The sequence below is a fragment of the Argentina silus genome (genome assembly GCF_951799395.1).
Source record: "Argentina silus genome assembly, chromosome: 8".
Lineage (NCBI taxonomy): Eukaryota > Metazoa > Chordata > Actinopteri > Argentiniformes > Argentinidae > Argentina > Argentina silus.
In genome coordinates this window covers 2,730,437-2,750,405 of record NC_139662.1, presented here as the reverse complement: position 1 = coordinate 2,750,405, position 19,969 = coordinate 2,730,437, and the positions used below count along the sequence as shown (strand labels likewise).

Below are 19,969 nucleotides of genomic sequence, written 5' to 3'. Positions count from 1 at the left end.
TATGGACGCTTGAAAGTGGAAGGAAGTGACAGGAACTTATGAAGATGATCCAAACTGACCATTGTGTCAGGAGGTCCCAAAATGTTGTGTTTTGCTTACTTGCATTTGTACGTATTGCATCAGTGCAAATGAACCATTTCCCCCTTCATAGCCATCGAGCAAGCAAAAATGATTGTAAGTCTCAATCTATGTGTTTCAATATGCCATTTCTAGAAAAGGGACAGGCCATATTACACTACTTACATTGCCTTAATGTTGTATAAGACACTAATCTTACAGTAGACATGTCTATATTAATGTACATTTCATGCAAATCAATGAATAGAAGACATGTACTTTCTTGGGAAAAGGGTGAAATAGTGCGCCATAATTGATGTATGTTGTCTAAAAGGCAACTACTCTTCCCTCTTAATAAACAAATTGAGAATGTGACTAAAGTAAAGACTGCAGGCGTGGCGTTTTACCAGTGGGAATACAGGGAGAAATTGGGACAGAAGCACAATGATGGCTCTCACTGCTACTTTCATGTAAAAGCCATGCGAAGATGAAGCAGAAACCAATTATATTTTCTGTACACTTTTTTATTTCTTAATTATAACATTATCTGTTACGTTCTGATGTTTGTACGTGAAAAAAAAGAATCTTATATCTTTTCTCTCTCCAAATGAAGGTCAGAGCCACCATGCAGTTCTACTATAAAAATCCATTTAATTCTTTATATCAAAAAGAAATAAAATCATAACAAACCAAACAGAGCTACAAAAATCCATGTGGGGTTTTTGCCAAAGCATTTTTCAAAATTAAAATGATTGTACTAATTTACATGGTTCCAATAAAAATGTAACAGAGCAGACATTTAAAAACAAATTAATGAATACTGTTAACAAGTGATTGATTAAGCCAGAGCATTTGCTATAAGGTTTGTTTGTGTGTGTGAGTACCATGCAATGTAATATGGCAGATATGGCTGACAACCTCCATTAGAAGCAGCATAGTCAACAGCCATTTGAGACTGACTGAGACTGAGACTGGACCAGGCAGACAGACAGATAGCTAGCGTTAGCAGCAAGGCAGAGGAAATTAACAGGGGAATGCTAATCTGGAGGCTAACAGTCCGCCCTCTGAGGAATGCACTTACATTGAGCATACATGTAATTACATACATTAAAAAAAACACACACACAATGTTGAAATTCCCACAGAAGTACCATTATCTGGCTCTCTGGCCTCTCCTGAAATTACATTTACAATCACAGACAAAAGGACAAAAGCTAGATGCTATATTCTCAGTTTATAGTTTTGTCATAGATGGTTTTTAAGCCATGTCAGGCATTCACAGAGGCTTGCCTGGTGGCAAATCTCCCAACAGCCTTATAGAACAGTCACTGAGTGAATCCTGATCCCTCTAAATGGCCTCCCAAAAACATCTTCTGTTACACCAAGGCCACGGACTCTCCATCCCAGACTCTTCATCCTGGAATGTCGGCTTCATTACAATCATCTTCATTCAACTCCATTAACTCATTAATTTCTGACATTTAACATGTAATTTATACATAGACAAAAAAATGTGATAAAACAAGTACAGACTGCTATTTGTTACTGATGTTTGTTTTCCTGGGTACATTTTCAAGACACTTTGTTAATAGGTTGATATATGTATATATATATGTAAATATATATAACTGTAGTCTGTGCAAGGAGGAAAAGACAATCACTTAGAACATAGTTCTCTGAAACAACAGAATGGACATACGTATCTGTGATGCTGACATACGTATCCATGTGTACATGTGCAGTAAGTTACACCACTGTCTTCAGGCCTACCAGCATTGGTCTCACTCTACATCTCCACCAGTAGAGATCACATACACATAAAAGTGACACCAACCAAAACCAGCATCTATAGTATTCAGAACTGAGCCTTGAACTCGACTCACCGCTCCATCTCTTTCACAAACAACAAACACATGGCAATTTTCTGAGATGGAACAATGTTTTTTTTTCCCTATACAATTCATACAAAAATAAAAAATTAAAATTGTTCCACTGTCATTAGTTTTTTGTCTAACCTTTACATTTGCACAGAGGTAGTGGCTATATGGATGAAGGGGTGAGGGAGAGTAGCAAGGAGGTGAATGAGCAAAAACTAAAAAGGAGAATTGAGTGAGTAATTGTCTATAAAATGGTTCCTTTTTCTGACCAGAGGAATTTTTTCAAAAAACAAAATATAATACTGCAATCACATACAAAAGTAGTCCTTCATTTTATACATTTTATACAGTGTTCTCGCTTTTTTTTTGTTGCTTTTCTTTCGATTGGTAAAGGCATAGGATGAGAGTTTATGGTGCAGCGCTGGGCTGGGCTGAGCTGGGTACAGTCAGGCTCTATGCCAGCGGGTCACTCATGTCCTCGTCCCCCTGTGAGAGCAGCTCCTTCTTCTCGTCCGTGCTGGCCAGAGAGTTGCGGCTGTTGTGGGCTCCCATGTACAGGGTGGCGTACACAGGGTTGGTGAAGTTGGTAGGCTGCAGGGACAAGACAACGATATGACATAGGACACACCGGAGGTGTTCCAACATTCACAACCTGGGTTTTACAACAATCAAGGGAGAACTTTTTACAGGATTTCTGCAGAACAAAAAGGTGTTTCAAGATCTGATATTAGGTGTAAGAATATTTTTCCATACTTGAACCTACTTCGTCTTACCTTATCTTTACAGGTAGATGTATCACCGTGAGATGGTCAGGAGTGCTTGTTAGTGTGTGTATGAGTTTTGTGTGTGTGTGTGTGTGTACCTTGTCTGGGTCCAGCGCAAAGTCTGACTCCAGGAGCTCCCCTGCATCGTCATCAGGCTCCCCTTCGTAGATCTTATATGCTGGGTTTCCAATCTCCACATTCATGGCCCCGTTCGTCATCCTGTGGTGCTGGAATCCCTTGGCACTGTCAACACACAAATACACAGTGAGTTAGTGTCATTTCAACATCACACACACAACCCCTAGCATAGACAATGGGCACAACACAGGAGCACACACTGACACAGTACAGTGCTGTACTGAAGAAGCCTGGATTCAAGCCGCTGACAGTAGAGAAAAATCCAGCATACACCAACCATCACACAAAACCAGCGACATACAGACGACAACACAGAACAACAGGAGGTTGGCAATACAAATGAGCTTTTTTTTTCCAAAGGCCATTTGAACACATCTAGCATATACTGCAGTGTGACGAGGAGGCTATCTTGGTGAATGCTGGATTTTCACACTGCAAATACTGGACTGCTACAATGCAGGCACAGACGCACTGGTACTGTAGGTACAAAGATAGATATTTATACACGTAGACAGGGACAATGTATGGATGAGGGGAGGGGGTAAATCAGATCTGGTCAATAGATCCCTGTATTCCTGGGTGGTAGACCCCTGCTGCCCTGAACAGGAGAGGGCAGGCAGGGGACAGGAAGACAGTCTCTACAGAGAGACCAGCAAAATGGATGACTGGACCAACAAACAGCATGGTCGCTCAATAGGACAGAGGGAGGGGTGGGCTAGGGTTATGGCGAGGGGGAGGGGGGGGGCGACGACAGGGGGACAGGTGAAGTATATGACCCTGTTAAGTTACCGCGAGCGTCGGGAGTGAGATTTGCCTGACCACAGAGCCCTGGAGGACAGGAAAGAAGTGGTTATCCACAAGAGAGAGAGAGAGAGAGAGAAAGAGAGATAAAGTAAGATGGTGGGAGAAATGAAAGATTGAAGGAGATTGAAGTTAGTCAGAGTGAGAGGGACCTAGTCTCAAACCAGTAACACAGTGGCCTACTCACCCACGCATTCTCCTCTTGTACCACAAGATGGCGCCGACGACCAGCAGCGCCAATAACAACAGCAGAAGCACTGGGATGACTACAGAGGCAGAACCTGCAGAACCTGCAGACAGAGCAACACATCAACCAATTAGGTCACAAGCAGGGGGAGAAATAGGCTTCAGTATTACATTGACACTATCAAGAGTTTATAAACTAAATATATTCACTTACTTCCAGTGGACACAGGGGAGTCGATAGGAGAGGCAACAACTTCACACCGATATCCCGTCCATCCCACAGGACACCTAAACACACAAGACAGATTTAAGAGACTCACAAAATGTGTGTGTGTGTGTTTGTGTGTGCGTGTGCGTGTGCGTGTGCGTGTGCGAGAGAGTGGGTGCGTGTGGTATGGGGCCATTCTCTTACTTGCACTGGGGCAGTAACATGCGTGGGTCAATAGAGCAAAGTCCTTTGGGGCAAAAGTCCAGACACGTGTAGCAGCTGGGCTGGGACAGCCCATTGGGACAACTGCATATGGACAAGTAAACAAAGACAAGGGCAGAGAAAGGGTCAATTAACAACCTACAGTATACCATTTTATTCTACTAACGCAAAAAGAATATTGTGTTTGTGTGTGTGTGCGCGTGTGTGTGTGTGTGTACGTACCTGCATGTGACCTCTCCTGAGGCTTTGGTCATACACTTGCCAGCCCCACAGTAATGGCACTTGTCCAGCTCACAGCGCTCGCCATGGAACTGAGGAGGACAGCGACACAGCTTGGTACCATTGGTGGTCTGCAGACACATGCCCTGGTTTTCACAGTGATCCTCACATTTACCTAGAAAGGAGAGTGGACAAGAGGGAAAGGGGGAAGAAGAGAGGGGCTTTAGTATACTTATGCAGAGTACTGTACCTGCCCTTTGAGACTAGGAATAAAAAAGCTTCAGTGCACTGTTGCCTGGCTGTTTGTTTGTTTGTTTGTTTTGACCCTGGTGAAGGCCCCAATGCAGGGCAGACACTCACTGAACTGGCACTGTTCCCCCAGGTACTCTGGAGGGCAGCGGCAGGTAGCCTGGTTGCCCTGGTTGACGGTGCAGTTGCCCTCATTCTGGCAGTAGTCCTGGCAGGTGTGCAGGTTACAGTTGGGCCCCGTGAAGCCCTTCAGACAGCGACACGTAGGCGCCCCTGGGACCAGGAAAACAGGGTCACCATTAATGATACAAATATCATGTATACCATTATTAGCAACTGCAGTTCATACAATAACAATGAAAAATCACCACACATATCTCTCAGGTTAGGGTTGAGTCCTTGAATGAAAAAAGGCTACAATGAAATGACGGGGGCTGTATCTACTGTGGTGTTGGTATGTGTGGGCATGCGTGTGTGTGTGTGTGTGTGTGTGTGTGTGTACCTGTTTGGGAGGCAGTGCAGGTGCCTCCGTTTTTGCAGTAGTCTCTACAGTGGTTGACCTCACACCTCTCCCCGCTGTAGCTAGGCTGGCAGCGACACTTGGCCTGCATACGGGCGTTGAGGAAGCAGCTCCCGCCATTCTGACACTGAACGGTACATGTCCCTGAGGGGGGTGCTGGGAACAAAGGAGAAGAGAGGAGAGGAGAGGAGAGGAGAGGAGAGGAGAGGAGAGGAGAGGAGAGGAGAGGAGAGAGTTATGGTAGGGTACAGTCTTTCTTAACATAAACAACCTTACAATGTTTAATGAAATTACTGTATAAGCAGACTGTGTGTATACTGTACTGTACTGTATGTATGTATGTATGTATGTATGTATGTATGTATGTATGTATGTATGTATGTATGTATGTACTTACAGAATGGGGAGAGTGTGGGAGGGGGTCTCTCCACACAGGTGCCATTGTCCGCCACCCGGTCGTCGGGACAAGTACAGACAGGCCCACTGGGGCTCAGGAGACATAGCCACTCACACTTCTTCCTGTCACATGGGTTGGTCACTGCGAGAGAGAGAGAGAGAGAGAGAGAGAGTGAGAGAGTGAGAGAGAGAAGCGGCGAAGGAGTGAAAATTACAAGAGAAAATCAGCCAATCAGAACCAGCAGAGGGCAGTGCTGTAAAAGAGGCTGCATCTAAAATGATACCCTATTGGTAAGCTTCTTTTGATGTGGTCCTGATCTAAAGTTGGGAGAACAGCGGTCAAAAGTAGAGCACTAGCTGGAGAATAGTGGTCAAAAGTAGTGCACTTTATGGAGAAAAGAGAGACCATTGGGATTTGGTCAGAGGGAGAGAGCTATGGGCAGAGACTTACTGTCTGGCTGCTTGTAGCGGTGGTAGAGGACAATGTCTGTGGCATGGTTGATGCCAGTAGTCAGGTTCTCCATGGTGCCTTTGCCAAACTTGTTGACGCGGAAAACAAAGTTGTTGATGTAGGTGACCCCGTAGATGTAGTCCTCAAAGATGTCAATGCTGAATGGATGGAGGAGGTCTAGTGGGGAGGGAGGGGAACAAGGAGGGAAGGAGAGACAGTGAGTTTGCACTGTTAATATTGCTTTAACTGTACAGTATGTCATTCTGAGAACTGAATTCAGCGGCAGAAAACCAAAGCCTTTAGGTAAGCTTAGAGGGAACTGAACTGTTTTTGAGGCCGGTGACGGCAATCACTGGGTCCGAGCCATTGAGACGCACGCTGCCGATGACAGAGAGCTTCGCGTCCGCCCAGTAGAGACGCTCGTTGAAGTAGTCCACTGCTAGACCTGCAAAGAGTAAAGTAGATAGGGTATGGGTAGTCTCGCAGAGACAAGAGAAAGACGCTATTATGCTATGTATAATAGAACCATGTATAATGCTAGGCTATAACACTAATGCTACACAGACCTGTTGGCCACTGGATGTTCTCATGGACCAGTGTCTGTCTCAGGGTGCCATCCATGGCTGCAGTCTCAATCTTAGGATGGTTCCCCCAATCAGCCCAGTACATAGTCCTATTGGTCACACAGAAACACAGTCAAAAGAGCTCAGTGGACATAGAACAGAAGGAGAAAGGTTTCATGTCAACTTCATCGCGCTCCACCCATGGCCTCTTACCCTCTCTGGGGGTCCACTACGATGGCGTACGGCTCGTCGATCATGCCTGAGATGAGGGTCTTGCGGTGCTGGCCTGATAACTGGGCCACTTCGATCACATCACGACCGGAGTCGGTCCAGTACAGGTTACCAGCCACCCAGTCCACTGCTATACCTCTGGGCATCTTCTGAAGTGGGATCTAGTCATGGTGGAAAGATGGGGTTTAGGTACCTCACAATGAGCTGGGTACAGTATACAGAGAAGATCTCTCTGAGCTGTGTGTCTGTGTGTGTGTGTGTGTGTGTGTGTGTGTGTCTGTGTAGGCCTCACCTCTAGTTTGGTGACACGGCCCTCACTCTGGCGTCTGTTGCGGTGGGAGTTGGAGGAGGGGCCAGAGGAGGAAGAGGAGGATCCTGAGAGCTCATAGGAGTAGATGCCACCCGTGTGCCAATTGGTCCAGAAGATGCGGTTGCTTTTCACATGGAGGTCCATGGCGTCGATGCGCACGTTGGCATCACCCTGGAAGGTCTGCTCGTAGCGCCAGTTGGGCATGCCAGGATCCAGGCTGCGGATCTCATTATCATCTGCGATATAGAGGATCTGTCTGCTACTGTTCAGGTCTGGAGAGGAGGGAGCATGGAGAGGAGTAGTTATTATTAGACGGAAGAACAACAGTAGAACAACTCTGGGTTGTCTCTTATCTCTGTGTACAGGAGAAGTAGGCCCTTACTGTCAGCCTTGCAGTTGTCGTTGATCCTGGTGAAGTATTTGTGACAGCTGCACTTGTAGGAGCCCTTGGTGTTGTTGCAGATGTGGGAGCACACTCCAAACTGCTTACACTCATTCATATCTGAGAAGGGGAGCAGAGAGGTTTGAAAAGGCCTGATGAGACCATAAGTCATATTTGAATACAATTATTTTTGGTATGGCCTGCTTTATTTTATTTTACATGTACTGTTACTATGTGACACAAGTGAACACAGGGTGAAAGCAGGTGGACTAGTACTGAGGTGAGGATGAGGAGGGAACACAGAGGTCTGGGTGTCGGTACCTTCACAGGTGTTGTGTCCTGTCTTCTGGAAGCCTGGCTTGCAGGAGCAGAAGGAGTCCGTTCCATTGGTGACACAGTGAGCCTCGTCTCCGTCCCCACACAAAGTCCGGTTACTCCTGCAATCGTTCAGCTTGGTGTCTGAAGGGGCCCACGAGAAACACAGGTCCATTCACTACATTATTTACGTGTTAGACAAGTCGAGATATTGCTAACGTCATTAGAATGCCGATCTCTGCATTTGCCATGAACACTGTACAGTATGTGTCAGTGGATGGTGGCGTTAGTGTAAATCAGTCAGGACTTGTCAGCACCTGTCTTGCAGTTCATCTCGTCAGAGCCGTAGTCCTCACAGTCGTTGAAGAAGTTGCAGCGCAGGTTGGAACTGATGCAACGGCTATTGCTACAGAGGAACTCGTCCTTCTCACAGGTGGGCACGGTTGGGGGGGCCTCTGTGAAAACACACACACACACACACACACACACACACACACACGCCATTAGCTTCCACAATCTCCCTGAGAGTCACAGTGGAAAAAACAGATAAGCAGAGGTCAGGGCAGGTCAAGTAAGTTTGAGAACTCACGGCAGTTGAGCTCGTCAGAGTTGTCCCCACAGTTGTCAATGCTGTCACACCGTTTAAACACCTGCAGGCACACGCGGTCGTTCTGGCAACGGAAATTCCTGGTGGGGGGGCACTGGAACATTCCTAACAGAGGAATGGATGACGAGGTGAGGAGACAAGGGAAGGAGTCAGAGCAGGCGTAAGGACCCAGGAGTCTGGGTATGATATCACAGGGGGGGGTTGTACTGTACTCACTGCACTGCTCAGGGTTTTCGTCAGAGTTGTCTCCACAGTCGTCCTCGCCGTCACACTTCCAGGCCAGAGGCTTGCACAGGGTGTTGTTACACTGGAACTCATCCTGGGGGCAGTGTCTCCCAGCTAAAAATCACAGAGGGGGAACCAAAAGACAGGCACTTACGTATCACTGATTCTGTTCTCACTAAACGTACACACAGTTATTTTACGCCCGCACTCACACTCACACTCACACTCACACTCACACTCACACTCACACTCACACTCACACTCACACACTCACACACACACACACACACACACACACACACACACACACACACACACACACACACTCACCAGCGGTGCCACACTTCTCCTCGTCGCTGCCATCCATACAGTCAGCATCAGCATCACAGCGCCAACGGATGGGGATACAGTGGCCATTCTTACACTGGAACTGGTCGCTGTCACACTTCAGATCACAGCCATTCTAAGGAAAACAATACACACACACACACACACACACAGAGCGTTGCTCACACCCACCATGTGCCCGATGAATATGAAGTTGAGGATTGTTGGAATTGATTCTGAATCTCTGTTACCTCATCAGATCCATCAGCACAGTCATGGTCTCCGTCACACTTCCACCTTCCAGCAATACAGCGTCCGTTAGTACAGGCAAACTCACTCTCCGAGCACTGCCGGGGCACTGCAGGGAAACACACACACACACACACACACACACACACACACACACACACACAACAGTAATAAGAACAATGTATGCAAGTACAGCTTAACTGAAAATAGCTTTAGAACATTTGTGCTTATTAGCACAAGACACATAGACGTCACAGGGGAGAGCACACGAAACACCACAAGCATCGGTACACTGAGGGAGATCAAATGAGAGGTCCAAAATTCACTCCAGAGATGCAAAAACCAATGCAGTGCACTAAAGATACAGTACTGTAGGTACTTCACGAATTACAATTGCATAAGGAAGGTCATAGAACATGCAAAGATTATGTTGAGCACAGTGCCCTCTGGTGGTCATTTGAAATGTACAATACTTGACGCAGGTGCAAAAAAAATAAAAAGTCATTTGGGGAGTTTTCGACCTCTCATTGTTTGCGGGGATATCAGGGGACAGGTGTTGAAATCCACAGCTTCAGTCACGGAGAATAACGACTGAGGTGGATACATGGAATTTGAATGGGATGCAATGGGAGTGAGGAGCAGTGACTTTTGGGATGGGGACAGAGAGAGGGTGGCTGAACGTGGAGAGACCTACCTCTGGCTCACACCAACGGGTCAGTGTGAAATGAAACAAACATAAGATGACGTGAGATGCATCAGAGATGGTTGGAGTAAAGCCGAACTAACACACTCAATGGCAACATGTTGAGGTGAGACTACAACAGTGACTTAGCAAAAAAGCCTACATGTATTTAAGTAGTCATAACGAACAAGCTACCAGAACAAACCGTATGTAATGCCCGCAGTACAGAACATGAGTATAAATGCAGTGATATTAGACAAGGGTGAGATGGGGGGGATGTGGACAGTGTAACACACCAGTCACATGGAGGACAGAGAGAGCCACCTACCACACTTGTCCTCATCGGAGTTGTCCCCGCAGTCGTTGTCATAGTCACACTGCCAGCGTCCAGGGACACAGCGGTTGTTCTTGCATCTGAACTGGTAGGGTTCACAAGTCCTCTCATCTGATACACAAATACAAACAAGGGGTCAGACCCCAATGAACCAAAAGATCAGCTTCAACACGACATGAGTTCTCTTTCAATTCAACACAAAAAAGCAAATGTTTGTTATCAAAATACATGGATTCCAGGATAAAAAAGGACACTCACCACACTCCTCTTTGGGCTCGTCAGACGAGTCCCCGCAGTCATCCTCTCCATCACACTTCCACCGGGCGGGGATGCAGCGCCCTGAGTCCTTACAGCGGAACTCATCCACTCCACACGTCATCTGGGCTGGAGGGGGGTAGTGGGGGGAGAAGAGGAGAGAGAGAGTGCAGAGTCAAACACATGAAATAAAAGGTAGACTGAGTAGGTAAAGGGGCCGAAGGGAGGAAGGAGGATAGGGGGTCTCTTACTGCAGTTGGCCGGTTCGTCAGAGCCGTCCACACAGTCGTTGTCACGGTCACACACCCAGACACGGGGGATGCAGCGCTTGGTGATGGCACACTGGAACTGGGTGGGGGCGCATGTGACCTCGGCTAGAGGTGGAGAGAGAGGGGACAGGCACTGTTATGGTACTGACAGCAGGGGACAACAAGGACAACAACAACAACAACAACAACAACATGGCAGAGTCATTTGTTTGATGAAGGGGGGATGATGAAAGGAAATAACAGGAGGTGGGGTGTACTCACGGCAGTCCTTCTCGTCCTCTCCCTCTCCACAGTTGTCCTGGCCGTTACAGCGGAAGATCCCCGGGATGCAGCGGCTGGGATGGGAGCACTTGAACTGGCTGGGCAGACACACGTGGATATCTGCAGCACAATGACAGGCGGACAGCAGTCAGAGGAGGATAAGTCCATAGAGGGATGATATGAGAGGAGAGATACATAGAGGTGTTTGGAGGGGGGGAGATAATGACAGAGTTGAGGGAGGGAGAGAGAGAGAAAGAAAGAAAGAAAGAAAGAGGCTGTTGTACCGCAGTTGGCCTCGTCAGAGCTGTCTTGACAATCGTTGTCACCGTCACAGATGTAGGCGGGGTTGGTACAGATGCCTGTGCCACACTGGAACTGGCCTGGCCTGCATTTGAACTCCGCTGCAGGGAAAATCAGTCACTCAGTCATACATATTCAGGGGTACATTCAGGGGTTTGAGTGTGTCCCTTGTCCCTCTGCTCTCCCTCATCGCCCCCCATACTTACGGCAGTCTGCTGGCTCGTCCGAGCGGTCCCCACAGTCGTCCTCCGTGTCACACTTCCACCAGAAGGGGATGCACTTGTCGTTCTTGCACACAAACTGCAGGAGGAGAGGAGGAGGAGGAGGAGGCGGAGGAGAGAGGAGAGAGGAGAGAGTCAAGTTAACTCAAGCTGATGACACTTCTGTATGACAGCTCCATAGCACACTAGCACTGAGAGTGGCTGAGAGTTACTGCTGGGCAGGCAGCCAGCTGTCAATCACCAGAGATGAGCACTCCCATCACCCACCACACCGCCAGAGCCTAGCCTCCTTATACTGTACTTGTGAGAACCACTCAAGTGTCAGTCAAGAGTCCTTTCTCTATGGACATATGTCCTGTTCGTCACTTCTGGTTTAACACACTGTGGGGACAATAAAGATTTTCTAAATCTGTATCGAGGTGACATGTTCCTCCTCACCTGGCTGGCTGTGCAGTTGGACATGCAGGTGCGCCCGTCGTTGGCCAGGTAGAAGTTGGTGGGACAGGCACACTTGTAACCCACTCCAGGGGAGAGCAGACACAGGTTACTGCAGCCCCCGTTCTCAGTCTGACACGGGTGGTTGAACACTGGAATGACAGGAGGAAGGAGACTTGTAACATCTAGCCTAACCTCATGGCAGAATAAGGGTATGAGAGGGACATGTTTTACAAGTCAGGGTAGAGCACACAGGAGGGATTTTCAGTGATGCTCATAGTTGCTTTGGGCTTCAGATTTTCCTCTTTTGTTTTTTTTTGCTCAAACAAGCAGTGTGTGAGTATAACTGCATGTCTATGTGGGGTTACTGGTATGCGGTACAGGGGGTAGATGTAGTGTGTGTGTGTGTGTGTGTGTGTGTGTGTGTCTGTTGCGCATTAGTGTTTCATACCCTCAGGCTGGCGATAAGGGTGGTAAATGTGAATGTCCATAGGCCTGTGCAGGGTGCCGATCAGCATGGTCTTGTTGATGCCCATGGTCTTGTGGGCTCTGTTGATGGACTTGGTCTCCCAGTCCGTCCAGTAGATGTACTCCTCAAACAGCGTCATGGCGAAGATGTGGGGGATGTCTTGGGTAAGCACTGTGAACACAACAGCCATAGAGAGACAATAACTACCGTATCACATTATACTGTATATCGCATTGCTGGTCATTTATACCAGTCTTTACTGTATCTACGGGTTATGCAATAGGGGCCAGTACGCTTCATTGGGCCTTACACAGTTTTAATTGCTGTGTTTCCTCTAAGATAGGTTCCTCATACACCTGTTCTGTTTGTTCTAGGCATCTAGGACATTCTGCTATGGAAAACACACCATTAGTTCCCCCCCTGCTGTACCATCAGAGTAGCCATAGATCTACACGTGAACACAGCTCTGCATCAGATCCTGGGTTCAAACACCACTACATTTCTTTTTACATTTATGGCATTTAGCAGACGCCTTTATCCAAAGCGACTTACAACAAATACATTTGTTTAAGTAAGTGAATCATCTATCCATCAGTCATCATAAGAAAAAGTAATCTATGCTAGGACCAGGGGCTATTGGCAGTCATAATGCTAGAAGAATTACTTTGCTAGAAGAATTTTTTCTTTTTTTTACAGGAGAGAATCTTGTACAGGGGATGAAGAGGTCTTTAGGAGGGACAGTTAAGATGTAGCCTGAAGAGATGGGTCTTCAATCTACAGTGTAAAATACGTAGTGCCATCAGGACAGAAGCATCTCATCATTGGTCAATACAGATTGTAATCTCTGTTGTGGTAAACAATCAAGATGTTCTTGTGTGTGATGAGGGATTTAGTAATACGAGATTGGAGTTGAGATGAGATGTTGGCGGATTTGCATGGAGTGCCCTTTGAACAGCTCTTATCTGAACTCAAACAGACTCAGTCTCGCACAGCAAACACACAGGCCCCATTAGTGTGTGTGTGTGTGTGTGTGTGTGTATAGTGGGGGGCATGAGTAAATGACACAGAGAACACACTCCAGGTGGGCTAGCACCAGAAAGCTAACATGGCCCAGTTAGTCTCCACTGTTTGATCTGTCAACCTACTCAACACATGTAGATGAGGGACTGATTCTTTTTTCGGTAGTTATTTTGTAATTCCAGAGTAAAGTTGTTTTTACCAATGAAAATTTGATTCATTTTTAAGTTTGTAAATGAAGCAACTGTCCAGTCCAGATTTGCTGATTAGTTCATCACCGATAAAAGCTGATATACCGTACATAACAATCAACACCAATCTGCATTAGCTCCTCAGTACCGGTGTTGTATATGTGCTGCAGTTCTACCGGATGGGACTCTCCGTGTCAAATGAGAGCATTAAAATGTCATTGGTCAGCCATCAGATGAGAAAATCTCTTTCTCTCTGGCAGTGGGAATTTCTCACTGTTCAGACCATGGTCAGATAGGACACGGACAAATATCACACACACTCAGCAGAAAACTGGCATGATCACAAATATAGGAGGGGAGGGGGGGAGAAGACATTTCAGAACATGCTTTGTATTCCGTGTCTCCTTGGAGGTTTGTGAATGTGAGGAATTCAAATGGAGAACTCCTCTGCACTTCTGCATGCTTGGTTTGCAGACAATATCAACTATTGTACTGAGTCCGGTAACGAGGCTGGGTTGTTCAGACGTCATGCGTGCTGGAGCCTTGAACAATCCTCTCCTTTCACTCTCTCTGTACCCTGGGCCCTGGACACTATGCAGCCGGGCTTCTCCCTGACCTCTCTGCCCTCACACAATTGTGTGTGCATGTGATTGTCTGAGTGTGTGTATGGATGCGTGAGTGTGAGTGTTACATAACTACTGAGATGTGGAACGGTTCAATGATTATTGTTGGCAAACTTGATGTAATCCATCCTGGCATCTACTCAGTAGAACTACAGACCAGTGTGAGTGAGTGAGTGTGTGTGAGTGTGTGTGTGTGTGTGTGTGTGTGTGTGTGTGTGTGCGTGTGTGTGTTACTGTACCTGTGTGTCTGTTAGTTCCATCCAGGCTAGCAAACTCAATGTAGTCCTCCCTGGCGTCGGCCCAGTAGATGCGGTCGTTGATGAAGTCCAGTGTGAGGCCGTTGGGCCAGGTGATCTTTTCGTCCACGATCACACTCCTGTTGGTCCCATCCATCCCAACCCTCCCAATATGGGGGATGTCACCCCAGTCAGACCAGTACAGGTACCTGAGGGCCGGAGAGGGCATAGTATCACATGTTAAACCATTGCATCATATTTCTAATACACTATACAACAACTATACATTTGAAGTCCATCTCAGACCGCTATATCTTCACATAGCATGATTTTTTTTGTAGCCCAATAGGGTCAGCTATGGGCTCTTACCCGTTGCGTACATCCACAGCTACAGCACGTGGTTCTTTCAGACCTGTGTTCACCAAGATGGTCCGGTAGGCTCCGTTCAGCTTGGACACCTCGATGGTGTCCCGGCCCTTGTCACACCAGTACAGGTTCCCTCCCACCCAGTCTACAGCCAACCCGTCTGGGTTACTGAGAGAGGTCCGGTGCAGCACCTGGGCCAAGAGCCAATCACACAGTCACATACTGGCCCACTGTCCAATCAGAGAGCAATTTTGGCACCACCACTGCTATTTTTTGGGGCTAAAAACCTGCAGAGGCCGGCAAATGCTGGTATGTTTCTGCTATGAATATAATTGTACTCTGTAATGGATGATTAAAAAAAAGTGGAGAAGTAGAATACTTTATTCAAAGACTAGTTGTAATTCGTTACATTCCACCTGTCAGAGGGTCACTGACCTCCACATTGCTGCCGTTGATGTTCATACGACGGATCATGCTACCCTGGGTGGTCACGTCGGTCCAATAGATCATCTGTTCTGCATAGTGGAAGTCTAGGGCTACAGCATTATTCAGACCCTGTAATATGCAAGCGCACACACACACACACACACACACACACACACACACACACAGTTAACAATAAACCCTCACAACTGCACCTAACAGACGGTTAACAATAAACCCTCACACCTGTCTAATTAGGCTACTTTTCCCACCCGGTGCTGTTCTCTCACCTGCTTTATCAGAGTGTAGTTAGAGCCATCTAAGTTGAGCTTCCTCAGGTAGTAACGGTTGGCAAAAATCAGGAATGGCTCCTCTTCTACAGGTAGACAGATGGCAAAAGTTAAAAGGACTGAGGCCAGGTTGTGTCCCTCTATAGAACACAGAGATACACGCAGGCACAGACACATAGGCGCACACACAGACACACACAGACACACACACACACACACACACACACACACACACACACACACACACACACACACACACACACGTCTTACCAGAGGTGGACTTGCAGATGGTGGGATTGTCGGGGCGTAGCTCAAAGCCCTCCACACAGAGACAGTGGAAGCTTCCGTGTGTGTTGATGCAGCGCTGGGTACAGGGGTAGGAGGTCGTACACTCGTTTATGTCCACACAAGTCTTCCCATCCCGCTTCAGCTGGAAGCCTGGGTGACACCTGCACTGCAGAGGCCAAGAGGACAGACAGCACATCAAACCACACCTTCACATCAACCACAGTACACAGTACCTGCACAACATCACCAAGAGCTCACACTGTACTGTGCTGTAGCAGTCAACGTAACAGCTGGAGAGAGAGAGGGGGGACTATGCCACGAATACTGTATGCACACTTATACTACATGCTGAAAAACATTCACACACGCTACAGTATACACCCACACCCACACCAACATCCACACCTTACCTTGAAGCCTATCTTGAGGTCCTCACAGAGCTGGGAGCAGCCACTCTGCTTGCTGTTCAGACACTCGTTGATGAAGCAGTTGAGCTCGTCAGAACCGTCCCCACAGTCGTCGTTTCGGTCACACAGCAGTGTTTCGTTCAAACACTTCCCATTACGGCACAAGTAGGTGTCAGATTCATTACATTTCCTCTCTGTAAATGGACAAAACAGGCAACAGGGAGGTCGTTTAGGGCTTGCTGACTTCAGAGCTGATGTCAAACTAAAGAACATTCCACATCAATCGCTGTAAAGAGCCTCTCTTTATTCTGTGTTAGGATCCTCATTAGTTACTGCCTAAGCGACCACCTGGGGCTCCCCGTCCGGGAGTCTCTCTTCAGTGGCTTCCTCAATCGGTTACTAAGAGACCAAAGGGTCATTCCTACTGTATCTGATGTATGACAGACATATTGAACAGATATGTGATGTTATAGAGCTTCAGTGGCGCAGTGGCCGTCTCTCCCAGACCTGAGTTGCCGCAGTGGGCGTTCTTAGGGGCTTCGTCAGAGCGGTCCTGGCAGTCATACTCTCCGTCACACTCCCAGGTCTTCTGGTTGAGGCAGCGGCCGTTGGCACAGCGGAACTCCTCCGGCCCGCAGGTCGGGTACTCTACACAAAGGTGGAAAAAGGTGGTCCTTATGTAGGGTTACGGTGGATTTGTTACCGTACACAGAACTGAACCATTCACTCACACTCCTCCTTCATTGTCACAATGAGTCCCTCTGTCTTTCCCTTCCCCCTCTGTGTCTGTGCCGTCACATTAACACTCACCACACTCAGGGGACTCATCTGAGCCGTCGTTGCAGTCGATGTCGTGGTCGCACACAAAGTGTTTGGGGATACACAGTTTGTTGTTGCACATGAACTCGCTCTCGCTGTTACAGGTGTTGTTGTGCACCACTGAGAGAGAGAGAGAGAGAGAGAGGCAGCGGGAGTGTGTGTGTGTGTGGGGGGGGGGGGGTTAAGAAACAGAGAGCATTGCAAATATGAGTGACATTATACTCTGAGCGGTCTCTAACAACAGTCTCCCGATTCTGAGTCTCTGCTGACGACTGAATGGATGGCTATTGGATCCTATTCTTCTATCGTGACCAATGATGTACTGTGCTGTTCTGCCATCGAATCCCAAATGAAATGACATAAGGTTTTCAAACTTGAGAGTGTGTGGACGTGTGGAGCATGTGTGTGTGTGAGTCCTACTCACTGCAGCCAGCCTTGACGCTCTCGTCAGCCCCGTCAGGACAGTCCTTGTCCCCGTCACACTTCCAGCGCTGCGGCACACACACGTGAGAGCCGGGGCACTGGAACGCCTCGGGGCTGCACGTCTTCGTTTCTATGACAACAGCAGGGAGAGACATGGCGGTTAGATGTGGTTGGCATACAGTAGAAGCTCCTGAGGTATGTGTGGGAGAAATGGTCGATGATCTTGTTGCCAAAGCCAGCTGCCAAAGCCAGTGCTGGATAGCATAGACAACGCTGATACGGGACAGGGTCACACTCACTGCATTTGCTGTCCTCGTCAGTGCCGTCGCCGCAGTCATTCGTGCCGTCACACACCCAGTGGTTGGAGATGCAACGGTGGTTCCCACACTCAAATTGTGTAGAGGTGCAGAACTTATCTGTAAAGAGAGAGCAAAAATAATTGGGAGATCTGGGTTAAATATGTGGAGGGAAAACAATTCGAAAATCAAGTTCAACTCCTCCTCTGCTGTCATGTGTAACTGTAGTACAGTATGTTAGTGTCCGTCCAGTCGACTGACCGCAGTGTGTCTCGTCAGCTCCATTTTCACAGTCGTTCTCCTTGTCGCAGGTCCAGCTCATAGGGATGCAGCGGCCGCTGGGACAGGCGAAGAAGTTCACCGGACACTTCAGCTTCCTCTTGTCTGTTAACGGAGCACAAGTAGGGTATTGATATTTGAGACTCTCCCAAGGTCTAAAAATGGCAGCAAATAAGAGGAGAGAGGGCACATCATGTGTCTTTTAGTCTCGTCTTGGTCGGTCGGTCACCTGGGCAGTTCCTCTCGTCGGAGAAGTCCCCGCAGTCGTTGGTGCCGTCGCACACCCAGGAGGGCAGGTAGCAGAGCGTGGTCTTCTCACAACTCTGGAACGTGGCGCTCTTCACCCCCAGCCGGAAGTAGCGGGAGCAGTCAGTGGCCACTGTGAAGGATTGACAGATGACATAGATAGCGTGACATAAACAAACAAATAAAAACTGTTCCTCCTGTTTGTATTTAGATAGAAGTGAAAGGCAAATGATCGGAGCATAAAGACTTACTGCAGTTCATCTCATCACTGGCGTCCTCACAGTTGACCACCTGGTCACAGCGGCTGGTGTTGGAGATGCAGCTTCCATCTCGACACTGGAACTCGGCGTCTTTGCAGAGGGTCACTAGAGAAGGACACACATATTGGAATGTAGAGGGTGCAAATACACACACACGCACATGCACACGTACACACACGCCACTTGGGTGGTATAATTCTTACTGTTGCAGGGCAGTTCATCTGAGTGGTCTCCACAATCATCAGTACCGTCACACCAGAACTGGTGGCCAATGCAGCGGCCATTGATGCAGCGTCTGTAGCCTTTCTTACACAGGCGGTTGGCTGTAGAGAAGAGGACGAGAATGGGTCAAATAATCACTAGCACATAAACACACACACACTGCTACACACACACACACACACACAAACAAACAAACAGGTGTGAGTACAACGACTCACCGCAGTAGGACTGTTTCTCGTCTGACTTGTCCTTGCAGTGGGCCATGCCATCACAGGTCAAGCTGTAGTTGATGCAGTCCCCGTTACCACACTCAAAGTCATCCACACTGCCACACGTTGTGTTCACAGCTGGCAGGGGCAGGAGAGTTACAGTTAATACTGGCAACACTAAGATCGTAATCCTTCAACAGCGGGCTAGTGAAATGCTCTGGGGCTGTTCTTACTGTAAGTAAAGGTTCAGTGCCATCAACAACACACTTTTTGTCTTATCTAGCCTTTGTTTATCCTCATATACATTTATATTTATATGAGCATTTCACTGTCACTGCTCCCAGTCCCTCTCCCTCACCAGCACAGGTGTTGTCTGGCAGAAGTCTGCGGTCTCCACGGCAACTGCAGTTGACACGCCCGTCTGATGTCAGCAGGCAGAGGTCCTGACAGCCCCCATTGTTGGTACGACAGGAGGAGAATTCACCTGATAGGACAACACCCATGGGATGTCAACTCAAGCATACAATATCACAGTAACTTTACAACAGAAGTATAGAAAAGAATTCCTTCCAATGAATGCCACTTACAGCTGTTGGTGTCGTTGGCTACAGCAATGATGCCCATTGGCTGCTGGGGGATGTCGGCACGAAGAAGCTTCATGTCTCCGCCCACGTACTTGTCGGCTCTGAGGACGGCCCTCCTCACCCAGTCAGTCCAGAAGATATAATCTCCGTAGACGGCAAGGCCGAACGGGTGCACCGGCTCATTCTTCAGCACCATCTATGGACATAGATAGGTCTGACAGTTAGGCAGAAGAAAACACATTCATTCTAACTCTTCACCACAGTGAC

General features: G+C 47.8%; 1 protein-coding gene across 1 annotated transcript in view; it reads right to left on the bottom strand.

Moving 5' to 3' along the window:
• Positions 1-2,384: 2,384 nt before the first annotated feature.
• Positions 2,385-19,969, bottom strand: part of lrp1ab (low density lipoprotein receptor-related protein 1Ab) — a gene marked incomplete at its 5' end in the record, with an annotated part of 65,251 nt that continues 47,666 nt past the window's right edge. The window contains 46 exons of the mRNA XM_083675944.1: positions 2,385-2,525; positions 2,797-2,941; positions 3,825-3,927; positions 4,038-4,111; positions 4,236-4,337; positions 4,476-4,647; positions 4,833-4,994; positions 5,224-5,397; positions 5,639-5,779; positions 6,089-6,265; positions 6,414-6,533; positions 6,655-6,761; positions 6,865-7,043; positions 7,175-7,464; positions 7,575-7,694; positions 7,896-8,033; positions 8,207-8,344; positions 8,479-8,601; positions 8,713-8,835; positions 9,052-9,184; positions 9,300-9,406; positions 10,308-10,424; positions 10,572-10,697; positions 10,820-10,942; positions 11,099-11,218; positions 11,383-11,499; positions 11,605-11,698; positions 12,058-12,206; positions 12,506-12,694; positions 14,594-14,799; positions 14,960-15,147; positions 15,392-15,511; positions 15,670-15,755; positions 15,940-16,123; positions 16,368-16,558; positions 16,872-17,012; positions 17,175-17,303; positions 17,608-17,736; positions 17,906-18,022; positions 18,164-18,286; positions 18,411-18,560; positions 18,679-18,792; positions 18,891-19,010; positions 19,128-19,256; positions 19,477-19,602; positions 19,706-19,898. Coding sequence (XP_083532070.1) covers positions 2,388-2,525; positions 2,797-2,941; positions 3,825-3,927; positions 4,038-4,111; positions 4,236-4,337; positions 4,476-4,647; positions 4,833-4,994; positions 5,224-5,397; positions 5,639-5,779; positions 6,089-6,265; positions 6,414-6,533; positions 6,655-6,761; positions 6,865-7,043; positions 7,175-7,464; positions 7,575-7,694; positions 7,896-8,033; positions 8,207-8,344; positions 8,479-8,601; positions 8,713-8,835; positions 9,052-9,184; positions 9,300-9,406; positions 10,308-10,424; positions 10,572-10,697; positions 10,820-10,942; positions 11,099-11,218; positions 11,383-11,499; positions 11,605-11,698; positions 12,058-12,206; positions 12,506-12,694; positions 14,594-14,799; positions 14,960-15,147; positions 15,392-15,511; positions 15,670-15,755; positions 15,940-16,123; positions 16,368-16,558; positions 16,872-17,012; positions 17,175-17,303; positions 17,608-17,736; positions 17,906-18,022; positions 18,164-18,286; positions 18,411-18,560; positions 18,679-18,792; positions 18,891-19,010; positions 19,128-19,256; positions 19,477-19,602; positions 19,706-19,898 — 6,447 coding nt within the window. The 3' untranslated portion in view covers positions 2,385-2,387. The remainder of the gene's footprint in view (positions 2,526-2,796; positions 2,942-3,824; positions 3,928-4,037; positions 4,112-4,235; positions 4,338-4,475; positions 4,648-4,832; positions 4,995-5,223; positions 5,398-5,638; positions 5,780-6,088; positions 6,266-6,413; positions 6,534-6,654; positions 6,762-6,864; positions 7,044-7,174; positions 7,465-7,574; positions 7,695-7,895; positions 8,034-8,206; positions 8,345-8,478; positions 8,602-8,712; positions 8,836-9,051; positions 9,185-9,299; positions 9,407-10,307; positions 10,425-10,571; positions 10,698-10,819; positions 10,943-11,098; positions 11,219-11,382; positions 11,500-11,604; positions 11,699-12,057; positions 12,207-12,505; positions 12,695-14,593; positions 14,800-14,959; positions 15,148-15,391; positions 15,512-15,669; positions 15,756-15,939; positions 16,124-16,367; positions 16,559-16,871; positions 17,013-17,174; positions 17,304-17,607; positions 17,737-17,905; positions 18,023-18,163; positions 18,287-18,410; positions 18,561-18,678; positions 18,793-18,890; positions 19,011-19,127; positions 19,257-19,476; positions 19,603-19,705; positions 19,899-19,969) is intronic.